Source organism: Ctenopharyngodon idella, chromosome 2 (assembly GCF_019924925.1).
Source record: "Ctenopharyngodon idella isolate HZGC_01 chromosome 2, HZGC01, whole genome shotgun sequence".
Classification (NCBI taxonomy): domain Eukaryota; kingdom Metazoa; phylum Chordata; class Actinopteri; order Cypriniformes; family Xenocyprididae; genus Ctenopharyngodon; species Ctenopharyngodon idella.
Genome location: NC_067221.1, coordinates 37,749,330 through 37,770,188, shown reverse-complemented (window position 1 = coordinate 37,770,188; position 20,859 = coordinate 37,749,330). Strand labels below are relative to the sequence as shown.

The 20,859-nt window shown below is 36.2% G+C and overlaps 1 protein-coding gene and 1 long non-coding RNA gene across 2 annotated transcripts; both read right to left on the bottom strand.

Annotated features, from left to right (window-relative positions):
• Positions 1-1,208: 1,208 nt before the first annotated feature.
• On the bottom strand, positions 1,209-3,859 carry LOC127499596 (uncharacterized). The gene is made up of 4 exons (XR_007926147.1): positions 3,527-3,859; positions 2,121-2,257; positions 1,970-2,025; positions 1,209-1,262 (listed from the first exon to the last, which is right to left on the bottom strand). It is a non-coding gene; the product is annotated as an uncharacterized LOC127499596 (long non-coding RNA).
• A 6,411-nt stretch (positions 3,860-10,270) lies between these two features.
• abhd17aa (abhydrolase domain containing 17A, depalmitoylase a) lies at positions 10,271-18,196 on the bottom strand. Its single transcript, XM_051870965.1, has 5 exons — positions 18,005-18,196; positions 16,199-16,638; positions 13,854-14,048; positions 13,585-13,764; positions 10,271-11,914 (listed from the first exon to the last, which is right to left on the bottom strand). Exons 2-5 carry the CDS (start codon positions 16,612-16,614, stop codon positions 11,695-11,697), a joined length of 1,011 nt encoding a protein of 336 aa, XP_051726925.1. The 5' UTR covers positions 16,615-16,638; positions 18,005-18,196; the 3' UTR covers positions 10,271-11,694.
• Between the last annotated feature and the right edge of the window lie 2,663 nt (positions 18,197-20,859).

Genomic DNA, 20,859 nt, shown 5'->3' with positions numbered 1-20,859 from the left:
GGAGGCCTACATAGACAAGAGATTGTGCGAAGAGGTTAGAATGTACCCTCATTTGTATAACTCTAGCTTGAAAGAATAAAATATGTTTACATGGGTTGTAACTCGTGGCGAGAGACTGCTCAAAACTGCACATGCGTCGAACGCCTGCGTATACATCAAGTGAAGTATACTTTCCAAGGCTGTGCTTTCGACTGTGCGTGTACACTAGCTTAAAGGTGATTTACTCTATTTTGATTGCAGCCGTAGACATCAGTGTTTATATCCCAACTATAAACTTCCCACACTTCCAACTCCAAGAAATTTGAATTATTGTAACACAGAAATAATAATACTGTGTGGTTGAAAAGACTGTCTCTCTGGATCAGCGGCAGCGCCAACGCAGATCTGAATGTTCCACTGTGATCGTACTTGTCAAAGGTTTAATAGACACAGCCGAATCATTGTCATTAAGAAATAAGTTCAAACCAAGAGTGCCACAAGAGTCCTGAAAAGTGAAGCCAAAGTTTCTTGATCGCCCCCAGGTGGCTGGATGCAGTATAGTTCATAAACCCCGCCCTCTCCATGTAATGTAATTGGACATGAGACAAACTAAACAATCAAATTACACTTCAAATATTTTTTTTCCAAAGATGATTTCTATAATTTTAGGCAGTTTTTATAACGCTGAAGTTAGTTCAAGTGTTCATTCTTTTAATAAGTTTGGTTTTAGTTAGTTATTATATGCTATAAAATGTGTTTTGACATTATGATTGACAGCTTCTCTGACTGTAGTAGTCACTGAAGCATCTGGATCTTCAGGAGGAGATTGGAGCTTTAACTTTGATTTCTACATTTCCAGAACTGTTTATTTCACACCGACATAATGTGTTGTTCTGCAGTAAACTGTATTAACCGATTATGCGGGAGTGTGGGCGGGACCTTGATATCCACTTCGCGCTCACTACTGCGCAGACTCAGGCTCCAAGTTCACTATGTGCAGACTCCAGACTCAAGATGTCATCGCCATATTGGCACACTGGCGGTGTCACTTACTACAATGGAAGAGAGTGAAGGTGTGTCGTCCATCTTTTTTTACAGTCTATGGTTTAAACACACAAATTATCTGTGAAGACATATGTGACTGTAATGTCAGGGTATATTCAAAACTTTTATTATTTAATTTCTGTTTATTTAAGGTAAGAATCCTTACCACCGCATGGACAACAAAGCCTCTGCTCAGATAATGCATTGGACTATCTGTGTTTGGTTTTTGGATGCCACACCTGCTGAAGCAACAATAGACATCAACAGACTGAACCAGTTGGAGAACAAAAAATAATCTTTCCTTGTGATCTCATCTCAGATACAGGTCATGACACTGACCTGCTCACCAATGACCTATTTACCTACCAATATGTAATTTAACCTGGATTCCACCAACCTGCTGGAGAAAGATTGTTAAAGTTGCAAACACTTTGTTTCTAACTGAAATATCGCATGTACATTATCGTTCGAAAGTTTGGGGTCGGTACGATTTTTTTAATGTTTTGAAAGAAGTCTCTTATACTCACCAAGGCTGCATTTATTTGATAAACAATACAGTAAACAGTAATATTGGGGGGGGGAATTACAATTTAAAATAACTGTTTTCTATTTTAATATATTTTAAATTGTATTTTTTTCCTTTGATATCAAATCTGAATTTTCAGCATCAAAGAACAGCATTTATTTGAAACAGAAACTTTTGTAGCATTATAAAAGTCTTTTCTGTCATTTTTGATGAGTTTAACGCATCCTTGCTGAATAAATGTAGATTTCTTCCAAAAAACTTTTGAACGGTTGTGTGTCTAATGGATTACTCTGTTTATATGTTTCATATCAAAACAAGATGGCAACTAAAGATAAAATAAAATATTTTTTTCTAAGGCAGATATGTACATTTTTAAATATCATTTTTTATATATAATAGTAAAACAAAATGTTTTTGTACCTTAATTTGTTGTTGACTTTATTTCATTGCAATTCTTCGTATATTCATGGTTGAACCTGCAGTCAAGGAACGTTTGACAGTGATGAAGTGCATGTAATCCTGGAAGTCTAAAAATATATTTTGCATGTAAAAACATAGGAAATGTACGTACGTGTCATTATAACACTTTAGGTGACTCAGCAGCGTAGATGGTAGTGCTTCATCTCCCTCTGTTACACACGCAGAACAGATTTTCCAGATGGATTCTCGGCTGATTCACCGAGATGTGTGGGATATCTGCTTCAGATTCTGATATATTCACCAGTATGATATGACTCATTAAAGATTAAAACACTCAAAAGACTACAAACATGCTGAACCACAGGATCAAAAGCACACACATGCATTTCTCAAGGGTTGTTCACATCAACTATCAATGCTTAAACCAGACAAATTAACAAATTAGTAACACTTGGTATTTGTACTCCTTAAATAAATAATAAAAAAAAGAGTTTTGTAGAAAACCACAGAAAAACAAGCCCTTTGCAAGTGTGCGAAGCAAATATTTTTTCAGGACTGAAAAACAACTCTGAAAGCCCTGTTTCCCTGATATCCCTCAAAGAAACTGCGATCAAAGAGAAAAAAAGAGAGAGGGCAACACTTTTTAGTAATATTCCTGTCAGGCAGGTTTTCATCACCCTTGCTTCTGCTGCTGAGGAGATGAGCATCAGGAAACCATTACGGGTGATATTTTTAGGCAAGCATTGGAACAGATGCTGCTTTGATATGGAACGGGTGAAAAGTATCCGATTCTGACATCTACAAATTGGACACAGGTCAGTGGCAAATCACTCCAGAAAATGTTTTTAGCACAAACCCTGCAAAATGGGAAACCTATGTGCGGAAACTCTCAAAACGTGGCAAATCACCACAAAAGCCAGCAGGCCAGACCAAAACATTGTAACAATTTAATGTCAATAAAACAGTTCAGCAAAAAATGAAAAGTCTGTCCACAGCTCTCAAATCTAATTTGTGCATATAGACTCACTGATGTCAAACAAATGAGATTTAAGAGCTGCAGCAGAGAGGGAGGATTTAAATGGGTTAAAATTGGGCCTGTTTTTCATTTTGGGATGAACAATTCATTTGAACCTGAAGAGCAAAAATGAAAAAATAATTATTTTTTTTAAACTTTTCCACGACCTTCCACTAGTAGGAATGGTTAGCCTCACCCCAAACTGTCAGTAAGTAAGTAGTCCTAACTGCTAAATAATTCTGAATAAATACAAACTCAAGTCTGAGCCTCCGTTGCTGTGAAAGGCACAAACAAACAAAGCAATGATTTAATAAATCACAAAACCGTGTTTTACACTTTTTGGGGAAATCAGCTTGCTTACCGTTTACTCTGAACATCAAGCTAGGATAGGAGAAAGTATTTTAACATAGAAAATTGCATACTAAAGCGTTAAGCAGATTTTATTTAAAGGGAACCATTTAATCTAATTACTTCTTAACTTAGCCTCAAACCATTTTAATCGAAATTGCTTCGGAATAGCTAAAAATAGACAAACATATTACCGTGTCCCTGGAGATGGACCTGAAAATCACAAACAGATTTATTGAATGTGGGATGTGATACGTATTTGTTGAGAAGTGGGTAGTGACTGACAGCAAAGTGGTGCATCGTGTTTGAAGACAGAGGGATTCTGCCATCTAGTGGTGGACGTCAGGAGTGACGCAGACGTGGCTTACTGCTGTAACCTTCAGAAACGCAAACGCTACTGATGTTGATTCCTAGATAGTCTTTGCAATTGGAATCTTATTCTGAGAATAAGGAACAAGCTACCAGTAACAAGCTGCTAGCTTTGTGCAAATCACTGTTTTGCTTTTGAGGACTTTTGCATATGTTCGATTGACCTGTCTGTCAATGCAACTGCCTATCAACATCAGTGTATTTATAGGTCTGGAGTAGTTTGTCTACAAGCGTGAGTTACTTATACTACATGCTAGCAAAGTCGAGAACCTCGTGCTATATGCTAATGATATCATATAAATTGTTTTTGGCAGCCACAGCAGTATTTACCTGGCACAAAAAACATTAAAGGTGCAGTAAGTGATTTCTGAGAAATGCTGTTTATATTTGAACACGCTATGCAACACAGGCACCTCAGCCCTAATGAGTGTTTACACCCCTTACTGCTGACTGGCTACAAGTGTGTTTTGGTGCTGGCACAGCACCTTTAACTAGAGTGATAGCATTAAATATGAACAGATTAACTTACACCAAATAAAAAAACACCCTAATTTATATACAAGAAGTCAAATACACTGCAATGAACCAGGGTTATTATAGTTAACTAAAACTAAACCATTTTTATTACTTGGAAAAAAAAAAAAAAACATTAACTGAAATAAAATAAAAATTTAGTTTTTCAAGTTTAACTGTATGCACTAAAATAAACTAAAATTGGAATAAAAATTAATAAAAACTATATAGACAATTAAAAAAAACTATTAAAAATGACAAAAACAACAAAATTACTAAAACTATGCTATACTATTTTCAAACCAACTGAACATTCAAAAAAGCCTTTTTTTTTTTAAGATTTAAGAATTTCAGTTGTATAGTAAAATTCCATCAAATTGATTTGAATAATCCTTACATATTCATGTTATGAATAAAGAATTTTAAATGAGAAAAAAAAAAAAAACTAGCACTCAAAACATTTTGTATAAATCTTAATGGAACAAGGGACCACTTAATTTTTGTGATTTGTATTTATAAATTAAAAAAAAATGAAAATATGTTTAAAATTTATGAATACGATATACAAATCAAAAACTAAATGGTCCAGCTTGTTCCATTAAGATTTATACAAAATGTTTTTATTAAGCTCCTATTTTTTACTCATTAAAAATTCTTAATTCATATTATAAAATGGTTAGTTCTTGTCCTTGATTCTGATCGGTCAATAGCTGTGTTTTATTCACAATAAAACAAGGCTATGACTGCTTCACCCAACGGTTCTGTGTATCACTACACAACACCCTTAACGACCACTCTTAGCAATGTAAACTGTTTGCTCTCAGTTTATATTGTTCATTGAAGCTTACTGTACTATGTAGAAGAGTATTGTGAGAAAGAGATCGAGTGAGTGAGTTTATTACCTGCATTTAGATTTAGAATTTTCCTTCAGGTCAGTCCTATGTTCATAATAAAAAATCAGTTTAAATGTCCGCTGCAATATCTTGTCCTTTTAACAGTTAAGGGGTTTTCCCGTGACTGACAGCGCTAGTCAAAGCATTTGTCAGTTGCGTCTTGTTCCGTGTTCACTACAATTCAGTGTTTTCAATATAAAAGTCTTCACTAGTGATTGACTCACTCATAAAGACAGTCTTTGCCGCCATCTAATGGCGTAATAATGTAACAATGTCACAGTCAGTGACTATTTTTCCGGCGGAAGGAATGCTTTTAGTGATTTTACTTCATGAAAGTTGTATTGATACATATTTTTTGGCTTTAATATTTGTATTGTGTGTTAACCCTTTTATAACAATCCTTATATATTATTAATGAATAATCCTTACATATTATTAATATGTAAGCAATAAGGTACTCGAGGCTAGTGCTGTATCGTGAACAAGTCACGGCTGAAGGGGTTGCAGGCACTCCACTTCGCAGCCATGACTTATTCACAATATAGCACAGCCTCTCGTACCTTATTGCTTACAAATTAATAATATGTAAGGATTATTCAATTCAGTTTGATGGAATTTTACTATACAATTGAAAATCTTAAAGGCTACAACTACTGTCATGCTGCTGGAAATATAGTTAAGAAAGTAGCATCAATACTTTTGTTTAGATACTCCTCAGTTAAAGGACAGCATTGTATAATTCAATTAATCAGCTGATATTTAAGATCATCAGTAGCAATTAACAGAAGTGTTGTCAAAGACAAGAGGCCAAACAAGCCTCCTGCTCTCTAGAAAATCCCATATCATTTAACCACTAATCTGCCAACCTATGAAAATAAATGTAAAAATACCGCTGTAACTTTACAGCTTTCCTTTATTACTCAACCACAGATACATCACATCTTCCAGCTAAAAAAAAAAAAGAAGGAAAGAAAGAAAACATTATCCATAAACACACACAATGCATCTTACATCATAGGGGGACACATCATAACCTCATTATACAGACATGTACCTGGAAATATACAGTAATTTTCTTGCAGATCTCGATACAGATATGTGACTCAGCGTGACTAGAAATACAGCAAATTAGCTTCATATCGCTATACAAAATTGTCAGTCGGCATACAGTTTTTTAGAGTTATCAGATAAGGTTGTGCTGCGTCATTTCAAATGATCATTATGTGGAGTTTTATTGTGGAGTCTGACAGAGTAAATCGACTCTGTCCAGCTCTCACAGTCAAAGGTTCGACATTATTGCTCGGTTGTTCAGAGATGTGAATACTAACCCTTTTTATTTAGAGCTCTATAAAGCAAATGACAAGAAACATTCTACCATTCTTTTCATATATTATACTAATGTGGACAATTTAATCTCGGAAAGTCATAATATACACTGAAATTGCACGCTATAATTAGTCCATTTTCATTTTGATTTATATCTTATCTATTACATGCATACTGAAATCGGCACACCACCTGCTTTAACACAAAGTTTGCTATGCTCATTATGACATTGTGTCAACAAACAAAACTATTTTTCCTGCAGTCTAAATCAGATTTTGTTTTAGTGGCAGCATTTTGACGACAAATATGCAGTGCGTTAAGCAAAAACTGAAATGTTCCTGAGTACACACTGCATTTTACAGGAGTCAGGGTCTTAAAGATGTCTTCAAAGTCTTACAGACATCAGGATAAAAAACAAGTACTGACCTTAGGTGATGCATAGCAAACAAGATGTTAAAGAGGCTGCAATGCCTATATAAAGGAACAGTTCACTCAAAAATGAAAACTCATAATTTACTCTCCCTCATGGTGTTTAAAACCTCTCTGACTTCTTACTTTGAAGATTTTATGAGCTGCTTTAAAAAAAAAAAATGAAATAAAAAGACCTTAAAGAGGGTCAAAAAGAGACAAAAATCACCATTAAAGTATCATAAACAAGCTGTACGATTGCTTTGTATGAGGAACACAAAAAATTTAAAGGGATAGTCAACCCAAAAATGAAATGTGTCATTATTTGCTCACCCTCATGTCATTCCAAACTTGTATGACTTAATTTCTTCTCTGGAACGTAAAAGAAGATACTTTGAAGAATGTTGATAACCAAACAAGTTTCTTTTCCCATTGGCTTCCATTGTTTGGACAAGAAATACAATGGAAAGTAATGTGAACCCAAACTGATTGGTTACCAACTTTCTTCAAAATATCTTCTTTTGTGTTCTGCAGAAGAAAGAAATGCATACAGGTTTAGAACGACATGAGGATGAATAAATGATGACAACTTTCATTTTTGGTGGACTATCCCTTTAAATATTTATTCACTAATTCATTTACTTCTCTAAGCTTGACAGTCCTTGCTCATTATATGCTTCATTGTATATCATCTTCTAATATTCAAAAATTATCCTTCCACAGAACAAATTATGTCATACAGATTTTCATTTTTGGGTGAACTATCCCTTTAAGTGAAAAAACTACATGTCCAGGCTAAAAAGACACACCTATCCCTTTAAAAACGGCTCTTAAACAGTGAAAGGTTTGTTCATATTATAGCAAAGACATATCAACCTTATAAAAATAGATCTGGAAGTTCATGTTAAATATCCACTGAACACATAAGAGCATGTCTATTACAGCGAGGCTGTTTCACGAGAGAAGTGAACGCTTAAATAGCTCAATATACAAACCATTATGCGATTAGAAATAGCAAAAAACGTGATTCAGTGACCTAGCATGCGGTAATATAAAAAAACCTGTCACAGTTCGTCCTCTCGCAGACATAAACACAGACAAGAGGTCAGCGGTGGATGGAGGTCACGACCCCATTCTGAAATGGCTCAGAAAACTGTCAATCACACGTCAGACTGAGGTTGACTTGGGTGTTAAGGTCAGAGTTCATTTATGCACCATTACATCAACGTGCGTTACATCAAGCTAAGAGGAGAACTCAATGTGAGAAGAACAGGTGTAGAGTGATCTTTTGGGTATAGAGTGAGGTTTCCTGTCATTCTCAGGCGCTCACAGTGGGCAAAATTACATCTATTGACCTGCCACAATTCAGTGTGTGGGGACAAAGTGGAAAAAGGGATCACAAACTGATATATTTACAAATTCAGTCCCCATTTTAGGGGCTGGAAAAGCCAACTACTTCATTGTGATACATATGATACATCACAAAATCATAATTTGGAGCAGGGAAGAGTTTCAATCTCTTCCTTACTTTCTTTACTTCACTTCACTTCACTTTTGTCTCTGGCTCCGGTTTTAGAGTTTTTGCTTATTTAGACAATCTGTTTCTTCTTTAACTGATAAATGAAATGAATGAACACACAAATAAAAAAAAAAATGTAAAAAAAAATATAATACAACGATCAATGCAATACGGCGAGAAGAAAATTGTAATGCACTACCATTCAAAAGTTTGGGGTCAACAATGTTTTTGCTCACCAAGGCTGCATTTATTTGATCAAAAATACAACAAAAAAGGAATATAGTGGAATATTATTTTAATATAAAATAACTTTAATATATTTTAAATATAATTTATTCCTGTGACGCAACGCTTGATTTTTAACATCATTAATCCAGTCTTCAGTGTCACATGATCCTTCAGAAATCATTCTAATATGCTGATTTGTTGCTCAAGAAACATTTCTTATTATTATCAATGTTGAAAACAGTTGTGCTGCTTCATATTTTTGTGGAGACCATGCTACTTTTTAAATAAAAGGTTCAAAAGAACAGCATTTATTTGAGATAGAAATCTTTTGTAACATTATAAATGTCTTTACTGTGACTTTTGATCAATTTAAAGCATGCTTGCTAAAAATGTATTTTTTATTAAAAAAAAATAAATAAATAAATAAATAAAAAATCTTACTGATCCCAAACTTTTGAGTGGCAGTATATGTCCATATTTCACATACATAAAAACAGTGTTGAGACTCCTTTTTATAATGATAGGGAAGCAAATGGAGAGATGTCAAAAGAAAAAAATGAAGAATCTGGAGAAAACAAAACCTGTAGAGACCTACAGTACTAGTCAAAGTTTGGACAGATCTACTTATACGCATTTTAGAATAATAGTAAAGTCATCAAAACTATAAAATGACAAATTAAAGTATGTGAAACATGCAATGACCAAAAAAGTTGAATTAAAACAGTCTTATATTCTTTGTCTAGATTCCAGCTCTGGAGTCTGGACATTCATCAACCAACTTCATGAGAAGCATCCTGGGACGGTTTTTAAACAGTATCGCATTTATGCCGGACACATCACTATCTGGTCTGACATATCCATTAAAAAAAAGAACATTAATAAAGAATTTAGTTTTGTAAAGATATTCATATGTACTGTAGGCACAGTTCATATTTATCTACAAAACTTATTTCAAGCTAATTTTTTCAAAAAATATTTTTTGAGAAACAAACTCAGTGTCCAAACGTTTGACTGGTAGTGTATCTCTAGATGTCTAATGAATAAGTAAATCAGAAGATTTCAATGAAAACACATTCACACACACAGCAGATGGTCTAAAAAAGGTTGAGAACACACACACACACACACACACACACACACACTTGTACATAATCTTAATGAGGACATTCACTGACACAATGCACTCTCTAGCTTCTAACCCTAAAGCCTAAAATATAGTTCACTTTTTATGCATACGCGAGGGTCAGCGTATAGTGCGTGTGACATGAATTTTGTCATCAGAAGAGTATGTGCGTACTGTAGGCGCACCACCGGATTTTTGTAACTGCTCGTACTTGTACGCGGAGGTTGCACATGCGCATTTAATTATTTATTTTTTTTGCAGTAATTAGTTTATCCACAAGGTGGCAACTATGTCCTGGGGGCGTCAATTCACAAGGTAGCCCAAGAAAAACTGCATAAACAGAACAGACCTGAACACAGGCAAGCTACAGCGATGACTATATAGATGACAGGTTGTGCAAAGGTTAGAAAGTACTCTAGCATGAAAGAATACAAAGATGTTTACATGGGTTGTAACTAGTGGCGAGAGATTGTTCAAAACTGCGCATGCATGGAACGCCTGTGTAAGCGTACGAATCAAATAAAATATACTTTTTGCAAGGCTGTGCGTTCGACTGTGCGCGTGCACTAGCGTACGCGTAAAAAACAAAGTATACCCAGGGCCTTACCCATCATAACATCACAAGTGCCTATCCCGAACCCTTAACCTAATTATAACCTTATCCCTAAAAACAAAGTCTTGATCCTAAAACCTTTAAAGGGGTCTCAGAAAGTGAGGACTGGCCTAAATGTTCTCACTTTACTCTCTTTAGCCCTGTTTACACCTGGTATTAAGATGTGATTTTGTCGATCGTATCACAAGTGGATGACACTAAATACAGGTGTAAATGGGGTCTAAAACGTTTTCAGCTTGTCCACTTTCGACCACTTCCAGAGGTAGTCAAAAACGCATTAGACTAGATTGCTTTCGTAGTGTCAACGCTCATGTGATCGACATGAGTCGATCACAGCAACAAAAGACCACCTACTGACCTAACACGTAAACATTATGGGAAGCGCGCTAGCCAGACAGGATTTAAACTTTGACAGCTGAAGACCCAAGTTTGGTTTGAAGACGAAAAATGTACCAATCACAATGTTCTCTCACCATTCCTGATTTCTAACACACACTCACAGCGTTCGGTATGGTCTTGCGGCTGTCAGAGCAAAAATGAAAGCTGATGCTCTACATATATTTTTCTGTCATCTCCAGGTGCGTTCATATGTAAATGCGCAAGCTTTTTTTGTCCATTAGATCAAAAGATCTGAAAAAACCCATACATTTACCCTCCCATAGGCCCTCCCCTCAAAGAAATCAGGACAGAAGTGGTTGAAAGTGGACAAAAGAGACGGATTAAAACACTAGGTGTAAACGGGTATGTGTCTGCCTCATCTACTTGTGATCCAATCAACTAAAACGCATCTTAATACCAGGTGTGAACAGGGCCTTTGTCCTCACTCTGATGGTCTAAAACTCAAACTGGTCCTCACAAAGATAGTTATACAAGTACACACACACACACAAACAGAATCTGTCCAGCAGAGAGTTTTTGTCTGAAAAGGTGTTGATGCTGTATTTTAAAACAGACTGGTCATCTGCTTACCCACAAGACCTAACAAAAAGTACATAAACACCCACAAGATAAGAGCTTCATAAAGAGATACTAGATTTTAGTCCTGTTCAAATGACATTTCACTTGTCCTGGTCACAAAAATCACAAGCCAAATCAACTGTGAGAGAGTGCCTCAGATGTACTGAGGTCCTTCCTGAGACCGACGCTCACACATTCCGATCTTTTCAGTGTGAAGTCGAGATGTCTTCTCAGTAGAAAACTCAGCTCCAGGCTGATAGAAAGAAAGAGACGGCAGTCTATAGAAAAACAAACCCTCCAGAACTGAATTCTGTTTGTTTGCTTTCCATATATGTCAACCATTTATGGACGTGAGCACAATTAAGTGTCCAGGGCTGAAAGATCTGCCTTTCTTGATGTTTTGAAGGGTGCGTTTACTGCGCAGCCACTTCCTGGCTGATGAACCGACGCAGGCGTTCCAGGTACTGGCTGTAGAGCTCGATGTCGTTGTGTCCAGCTCCTTCGACCCACAGTGGCTCCACGGCTTTTGGGCAGCGCTCAAACAGGGCCAGACCATGAGAGAAATCAATCACTTCATCCTCCGTCCCATGAATGATCAGCACTGGGGATGTGATTTTAGACACCTTCTCAATGCTGAGAGAACAGAATAAGACACAACAAAGGGCCATTAAAAAAAACAGTCCACCCGGAGATGAAAATTCTGCCACCATTTATTCTCCCTAATGCCTTCCAAATTAGTATGACTCACTTTTTTTTTTTTTGTGGAACTGAAAAGGACATTTGGAAGAACATACTGGTCTTTTTTCCAATGTAATTATTTTTAAGGGGATCAGAGCTTTTCTTCATTTGACTCTGTGTGCTATATTCTGAAATCATAACAGCTTTGTGTTAGGAACAGACCAGATCTGTCAAAATTTGCTCTTTTGTACCGTTTAAAAGTTTGGTGACTGTAAGACTTTTTAAAATGTTTTTGAAGGCTGCATTCATTTGATCTAAAATACAGTAAAATCAGTAATATTCTGAAATATTACAATTTAAAATAACTGTTTTCTATTTCAATATACTTTATAATGTCATTTATTCCTCAGTCATACAGGTTTAGAGCGAAATGAGTGTGAATAAATGATGACACAACCGTCATTTTTGGTTGAACTATCCCTTTAGTTAGTAAAGAGGTTATAAAATGTTTTTATTTATCAGACCAGCATTAAAAAAAAACAACTATTTTGCAGTTAAAAAGCTAATTTCTTCATTGATGGTCATTCAAAAGTATTCTGACTACATGTTTTATGCAAATAAAGTTTTAGATAAAGTCTTGGTTCACTTCCTACCCGTCTAACCATCAGCATTACATCTCTATGCACCAGGCTAAGTCCACTACTTCCCCTGTCTCACACGGTGTTCCCCAGGGTTCTGTTCTTGGGCCTTTACTCTTCATCATCTACATGCTTTCATTATCCGTCATCATGGCTTTAACTTCCATTGCTACGCAGATGACACCCAACTTTACATCAGTTCTCAATCCACTGCTCTTTTCCCCACAAATCCATATCAGCTTGTATTAATGACATAAATGCATGGATGACCATTAATTTTCTCAAACTCAACACTGATAAAACAGATCTGCTTCTTGAGAATGTTAATGTTAGTGTCGCTGGAGTCCTGGTTCGACCCTCCACCACTGTTAAAAACCTGGGTATAATCTTTTATTCTTTTCTCTCCTTCCATCCTCACATTTCCTCACTTACCAAGTCTGCCTTCACCGCCATAATATCATTTGTTTATGTCAGTTTTTAAATATCAATGATGCTGAGACCCTATTTCATGCTTTCATTACTTCTCAGCTTGACTACTGTAATTCTCTTTTCTATGGCTCCAATGACTTATATAACAATAAATAAGCTCCAGTATATTCAGAACTCCGCAGCTAGGGTCCTCACATATACAAAGAAATCTTCCCACATTACTCCTATTCTATACATTTGCTACCTGTTCGCTTTCGTATTCAATACAAGAAACTTCTTATTACATTCAAAGCCCTCCATGGTCTTCAAAACCCACCTTAAAACATCTTTTCACTTCTTGTTTCTCTGATCCCTAACTTTATGATCTGTTTCATGTTATCTATACTCAGGGTATCTGTATGGTCTCTTTGCCTGCTGTCATGTTTACTTGTTAGAATATTGTAAAGCGACCTTGAGTTGGCAGAAAGGCGTAAAAAAAGTAAACGTAAAAAAGCTTAATAGGAACCCTTTAAGTACATCTTTGTCATGCAAAGAAAAAGGTTTTCAGTGTTCACTGACTTTGGGAAGGCGTCAAAGCAGTATGTCTTCTTGGTGTCAGGGAAGGCCACCCTCATCCCTGAGGTGAGAGGTGAGTGAAGTACCACGGCAGCACACTCATAACGGGACGCCAGGTCCACGGTGGGCACGGTGCCAATGCTCTGCCCATAAAGGATTATATTCTCAGGGCTGATGCCATACCTGAGACAGCACGGAAGTGAAATAAATACAAAATTTCATTATTGTACCAGTACAGTAGCATGCTTTCTAGTCTCAGGATTCTGACATACCTTGAGCGCAAAGCATGCCAAGCAGCGTCTATGTCTGCATACAGATTCTTCTCAGAGGGTTTCCCTGTGCTGACTCCATAACCAGAGTAGTCATAAGAGAAGATGTTGCAGTTGATACGAGTGCCCAGACCGATGTAGAAGCTGCTCATCTGACCGAGATCCACAGCATTACCGTGAGAAAAGAGCACAGTGTACCTATAGTGCACAAAACAGAGGGATTGGCTATAAAGTTGATGGCATGATGGTTTGCATATCAGGGCATTGTAAAATAATTACATTTCTTGATTAAGAAGAAGAGATACAACAATATAATGCTGACATTATACATATACAGAACTTAAAATCTGCATGAAAAGAAAATTCACATCATCCATTTTCTAAATCCATATTATACAGATCGGAAAAAAATTAAAGAGACAAATGCAAAATTAGCAGTTTCTCTTTTTATGTATGTGTTTGAGTAAAATGAACATTGTCATTTAGAGCATGTATTGGCAGAAAATGACAACTAGTCAAAATAACAAAAAAGATGCAATGTTTTCAGACCTTAAATAATACAAAGAAAACAAGTTTATATTCTTTTTAAACAACACAATACTAATGTTTTAACTTCAGAAGAGTTCAAGGGATAGTTCACCAAAAAATGAAAATTATCCCATGATTTTCACCCTTAAGCCACCCTAGGTGTATATGACTTTTTTCTTTCAGACAAATACAGTCGGAGTCATATTAAAAAAATATCCTGGCTCTTCCAAGCTTTATAATGGTAGGGAATGGCGTTCGAGATTTTGAAGCCCAAAAATGCGCTTCCATCCATCATAAAAGTAATCCATACGGATCCAGGGGGTTAATAAAGGCCTTCTGAAGTGAAGCGATGCGTTTTTGTAAAAAAAAATAAAATAAATAAATAAATAAAAAACAATATCCATATTAAAAAATGTATAAACTATTATAACTGGCTTCTGGCAGACAGCCATACACAAGTCTAGATCCGGCGGTAGAGTGACCCCATGACGTATTGACGAAAGCAGAAGCTCAGAGGATAGAGCAAAACAAAACACTAGTCACGAATTATAAGTCTAAAACGAGAATTTTTAAAGAGAAATGTCTGAGGATTTTGATATAAGAAAAGAGGAGCTTGAGTTTGTTGCCCAGCCCTATTTGTTGGAACCGCGAGAGGAGTCTACTTTCACCTAAGCTTATGCTAGTCCTACATCCTACGTCATGCGTCGGGTCAGGGGTTGCTATTCCACCGGAACAAGACTCGCATACGGCCATTGCCAGAAACCAGGTATTACAGTTTATAATGTTTAGAAAATCCTCATCGCTTTGCTTCAGAAGGCCTTTATTAACCCCCTGGAGTCGTATGGATTACTTTTATGATGGATGGATGCACTTTTTTGGGCTTCGAAATCTTGAGTGCTAAAGAAGATAGTCATATATACCTAGGATGGCTTGAGGGTGAGTAAATCATGGGATAATGTTCATTTTTGGGCAAACTATCCCTTTAAGAATTCAATATTTGGTGGACCACCACCAGAACTAAATCCTGTCTTGGCCAGTCCAATGTCCAGACCTGATCCCCACCGAAAACCTCTGGAGTGTGATCAAGAGGAAGATGGTATGTCACAAGCCATCAAACAAAGCTGAGCTGATTACATTTTTGTGCCAGGAGTGACATAAAAATCACCCAACAGCAATATGAAAGAATGGTAGAGAACATGACAATACACATGAAAGTTGGAAATCAGGGTTATTCCACGAAATACTGATTTCTGAACTGTTCCCAAGTTAAAACATTAGTATCATGTTGTTTAAAAATGATACACTTAACTCAATACACTCAACAACCAATGCAGAGAACCAGAGTCAGATTTTATCCTACAGTCTGGCTAAACAAGAAAACTACCAAAACAACAACTAAAGAATGCTTTCTACATTAAAATTTTAGGGTCACCATGACCAAATTGCTTTTGTTTTGTTTTTTATAGAATATTTCTGCATTTGTTATAAATGGTTTATCTGTGCACATCATTTTTTTTCAAATTCATGTGCCCTCATAATCTTTAATCAAAATAACTTCGCCCTCCCTCTTGCAGCAACATCTCTTCTCTTCTCTGACTACATGTTTGCTAGCGCGAGGGCGGGAAAACCTGTCACTCACATGAGATCACAGCAATTGCAAACCACAACCATCCAATCAATTTCTGCATGGATAAAATCAAGTCCTGTCCTACATTTTTTCTTGTTCAAGAAGCCGTTTCACTCAGATACACGTAGCAATAGCAACGAAAACCCTACCGCAACTTCTGTTTCATGACAAATTTAAGCTGATCCTTCCTCACCTTGCGGATGGGGCACAGCGTATATACATACATCCCACTCTGTTGCCACGGCTGGAGTGAGTAAGGAAGACCTCAGTTCCGTCCAGCTCCCTCTGGGAGTACTGGAACTCTGCTCGCTCAGAGAGGTGCAGCTTCCACCGGCCTTCACCACTCCTGTCACCAAAACCTCCTCCTCCTCCACTTCCAGCACCTCCTCCTCCACCTCCAGCACCACCTCCTCCTCCGGCACCACCGCCCAAGCGTGAGCGCAAACCTGAGGCTCCAAGGTTAGAGGTCACAGGGGAGGTGGACTCCAGGTCTGGCAGAAGAGTGTAGGTTGGCTCCGGGGGCAGGAAGGCCAGCTTCGCTGCAATCCGGCTGGGACAGGGCGGACAACAGAAGAGGCCGCACAACTCGCTGATGGATAAGCCGTTCATTTTCTTCTACTCAAAATTAGAGACCTGTGAAAGATTGCACGGTTTAATTATCATATTTAAACATCATTCATATAACCCAATGCCAACAGAGAAATCCAGCCAAGAGAGAATGTCATTTAATGTTAAGGAGGGTTGACATTTAGATTAAAGGGAAATGTAGATTTGGTCATTGCAAGACAGTGTGATTAACCTTTAGAGACATTTTAACAGCGCACAGAAATTAAAGCTGTATTCGGATTCACCACTACAGCAAGGCTGATGTCAGGAGAGCCTCATGAGCTGCTCATATTATCATAAAACTAAATCACAGATCAGCAGATCAGACCTGTAATTTTACATATATAACAATATAACATATATATATATATATATATATATATATATATATATATATATATATAAAAAACAATGATTAGTTTTCTGTCTGTAAATGTATTGAAACAGTTGTTCCCTTGTCTAATAAAACATAATATATTAAAGCGTCTTTGGTGTTTCCATGGTTTCTACGAAACAAAACCGGAAATCAAGGGTAACGCAGGAATGATGTCATTGATAGGCGACGCAGGTTAAAGTTGCTTATTTCTCTGGATTTAAACATTCTTGGAAACATTTGGGATAATGTAAGTACATCAGTCAACAAAATATATAACACTGTTCTAGTGGTTTTTGGATATTTTAATCCAAAATCTTACATATTGTGCCTTTAACTTAATCGCACCTTAATTCAGAAAAAAAATACATATGCATACAGCAGCTGAATATTAAAAAAGAGGAAAGTGCTTTTTCTGTAAAAGCTTACTGACAGCTAAGTCAAATAACTAAATTCATATATATATATATATATATATATATATATATATAAACAAGTTTATCATATACCAAATACTAAGAAATTGTGAAATTTGTGCATTTCTTTTACTTTCCACTTGATATTAATTTAATATTTATTAAATAATATTATTTGTAATGAAAAAATTAAATTAAAATGCAAAAGAATTCGACTAGTGACCTATGTATACAAGCAAAAATATGATGTACATTAAAATGAAAAAAAAATGTATTAAAATATAATTAAATGATAGATAGATAGATAATCCCATGTTAGCAGCACTGTATGACAAAATAAAATACAATAAATATGAAATATGATAAGATACAACATATACACATCACACCATTTGCACAGTACATAGAAAGGTATCCATTGCACAAATCATTTTTCAAACTGCACACCACATGTATCCAAATGATTTAGAAAAGTGCATTACTTTACTCTTGACATGACCATAATTAATCCACTTTTGAAAAATAATCAGGCCAATATGAATTAATATCTAGGCAGTTAGCACTAGCTGGATTTCTGGCCAAATAAATCAAAGACATCACTTACCAAAAAGGTATTGCAATACAAAATGGGCTTTGGCTACCTACAGATACAGTAAACGCTAACAGTTTGATCCGTATTGATTGGAAATAGGCAGTAGGATGACAAACATCTTGCTGATTGTAGCAGGAATCAGCCCGGCATTAGCACCCAACACTGATGTTTTCATCTGTCGAGCAAAAACGAAGGCAGCGCCGGATATGCCGCATTTCAAAATAAAAGCCCTTTAACCGGAAAAGTTTACTATGTAAAATAGAGCTTACTTCCAAGACGAAACAATTAACAATATTACAATTATAAGAATAATTGAAATAATAATATTAATTAAACATAGTTATTAAATGTTTATTTAAAAAAAAACATTTGCTTTATTAGTTTAAAACATTTTACAATGGCAAACATTATTATTAATACATAGGCTATGTGGTCTTGTAATCACAAATAAAATTGTTTATTCAAAGTTTGTATTATATTTGTGCTTGTTTAATTCTCATGGACAATGTTTGGATGCGGAGACTCCCCAAAGTGGGACAAAATACATTCATTATCATTTTATGATGTGTGAGAAGAAAAACAAAAGACAATTGCCTTATTTACAAAAGTTAGATATTTTTTATGACTATACTAAAACAAAGACAGTTAAGATGGACCTTTTAGGCCTTTCTTATCTCATATTGCTCTCTTAATCTAGTATAGCCTACGTCTTTGTTACTGATACTGCATTATACATTACTTCATTATGACCAGTTATGATATAGAATCACAGTGGCTTTAAACACTTGCATAAAGTTATTTTTATTATTATTTCCAAGTTAGTGCTGTTTGTTTCTCAAGCACAATATATTTTGAGATTACTCAAATTATCTCTTTGAATTTAACCATAACACACCTTTATAAATGTGGGATGAAATAAATCTAAAACTCTACTTAAAGTTTAATAAGACCTATACATTTCAATGCAATATCAGATGTGATTCATAAAAATAAATAAATATAAGATCATTCACCTATATAAAAGCCTAATTATTTACATTGATGTAGAGGTTTATTTAGCTGCATAAGTTTTAAATTGTACATCTGGATATGACAGTTTCATTTAGATAAGTCCGATGTAAAAAAATAATGTATATTCACAAAGTGCAAATATTTTCAAAATGAGACTCTTTTGGACTTTTTCCAAGATACTTCATCAGCATAAAATGTAATAAAGTGAAAATTTGTATTTAGATGCATTTCTGTAATGAGTGGTTTATTGTGCTATTAATTACTAATTCCCACAAATGTTGGCTGAGGTTCAGAACCCGCAGATTCCTTGACATTACATTCTATCAGCATTGTGCCCTTGAGTAAAACACTGCAGATGAAAAACATCTCTTCTAAATGAAAAGTAACATTGTGTCAGGGTCCTGTCACCTTATTTTTAGTTTGATCCTAACACTCATGTGTTTGTCTTGTCCTTGTGTGAACGTATACGGCTTTGGGGTTGTTCTCTGGGCCGTGCGCTCTTACTGTATGACTGCTTTGAGTGTTCGGGGCATGGTGTCTGGATCGCGGGGTTCCTGACATTCATGCTCCGGTGCGCTTCTGTCTGTCTTGTGTCTTGTTTTCTGTTAGGGCACGTGGCAGACGAGGGTGTTTGTCTGCCATGTGCTCTTATGTCCTGTATGTCCTGTTTTCTGTTGGAGCACATGGCTTCTGTTGAGTTTGTTTGCCATGTGCCTTTTGCACATGGCTTTTGTTTGTTTCTGTGTGCCATGTGCTCTTCTGTCAGGCCTAGTCCACACGTACATGGGTATTTTTATAAAAGGTTTTAATAAAGTTTTTCCTCCTTTGTTTAAAAAAAATCTCGTCCACAAAAGCACGGTTTAAAAAAAATCTCCGTCCACATGAAAACACAAAAACACGCTATGAAGCGCTATCAAGAGCATGCCAAACCAACAGGTGGCGATATAACCATAACCATAAAGCCATTTTTGCTAATCAGAAGCTTACGTCCGACTCGCCTCATGTAAACAAAGGAGATAGCGGCGCACAATCTGACGTCAAACAAAGGAGATAACAGCACGCACTCCAGTTTCACTGGCGAAACGACAACACTGTATCCGGAGTTTCTGAAAATCTTCACCCTGGCAGGAGTTTTCAAAAATGCTGCGTTTGTCTATGGACGAATGGTCAAACCGCATAGAAAAAGCTGCTGTTTTGAAAATACACGTGTTCGTGTGGACAGGGCCTCAGTCTCTAGTCTTGGCCCTTTACCTGATTATTGGTTAATTTGCCCCACCTGCTCTCCCTTATTACCTACCTGATTTCCTTCCCTATTTTTTCTCTCTTTGTTCTCTGTCTTTTGCCAGTTTGTTGTTGGTGTTTTCCTGTTACGTCATGCCCAGCCCAGGCCAGCCTAGCCCTGCTTTGACCATAGCTGTTTCTTCCCCTACAGGGTAGTTATTGTTTCTTTCGTTTTTTGTAAAAGCCCGTCATTTTCTCTACATCCTTGAGTCCTCACCTCACACGATTGAGTAGGCTACATAGTGCAAAAGTACATATGTATAAGTGTATAGTGCATCATTTGGGACACAACTATTGTCTCTGCTGGTTAGTGTAAAAATGTAGGCTCCATTTGAAAAATGTAAATAAGGTTGGAAATTAAAAGGAAATGCTTAAAAATTCCCCCCAAAATTAAGAATTTAAGATATGGGGGCAAAAGAAATGCATAACAAGTGTTTAAGCAATATCACACGAGCAAGAGTGCTGTTTCTTCCCTAATATCAGCAGGATTTTAAATGTAATATTGTTTTTATACAATAATTCAAGTTCATAATAAGTTACATTTTAGTTTCAATGGCCTGGTTTCACAGACAAGG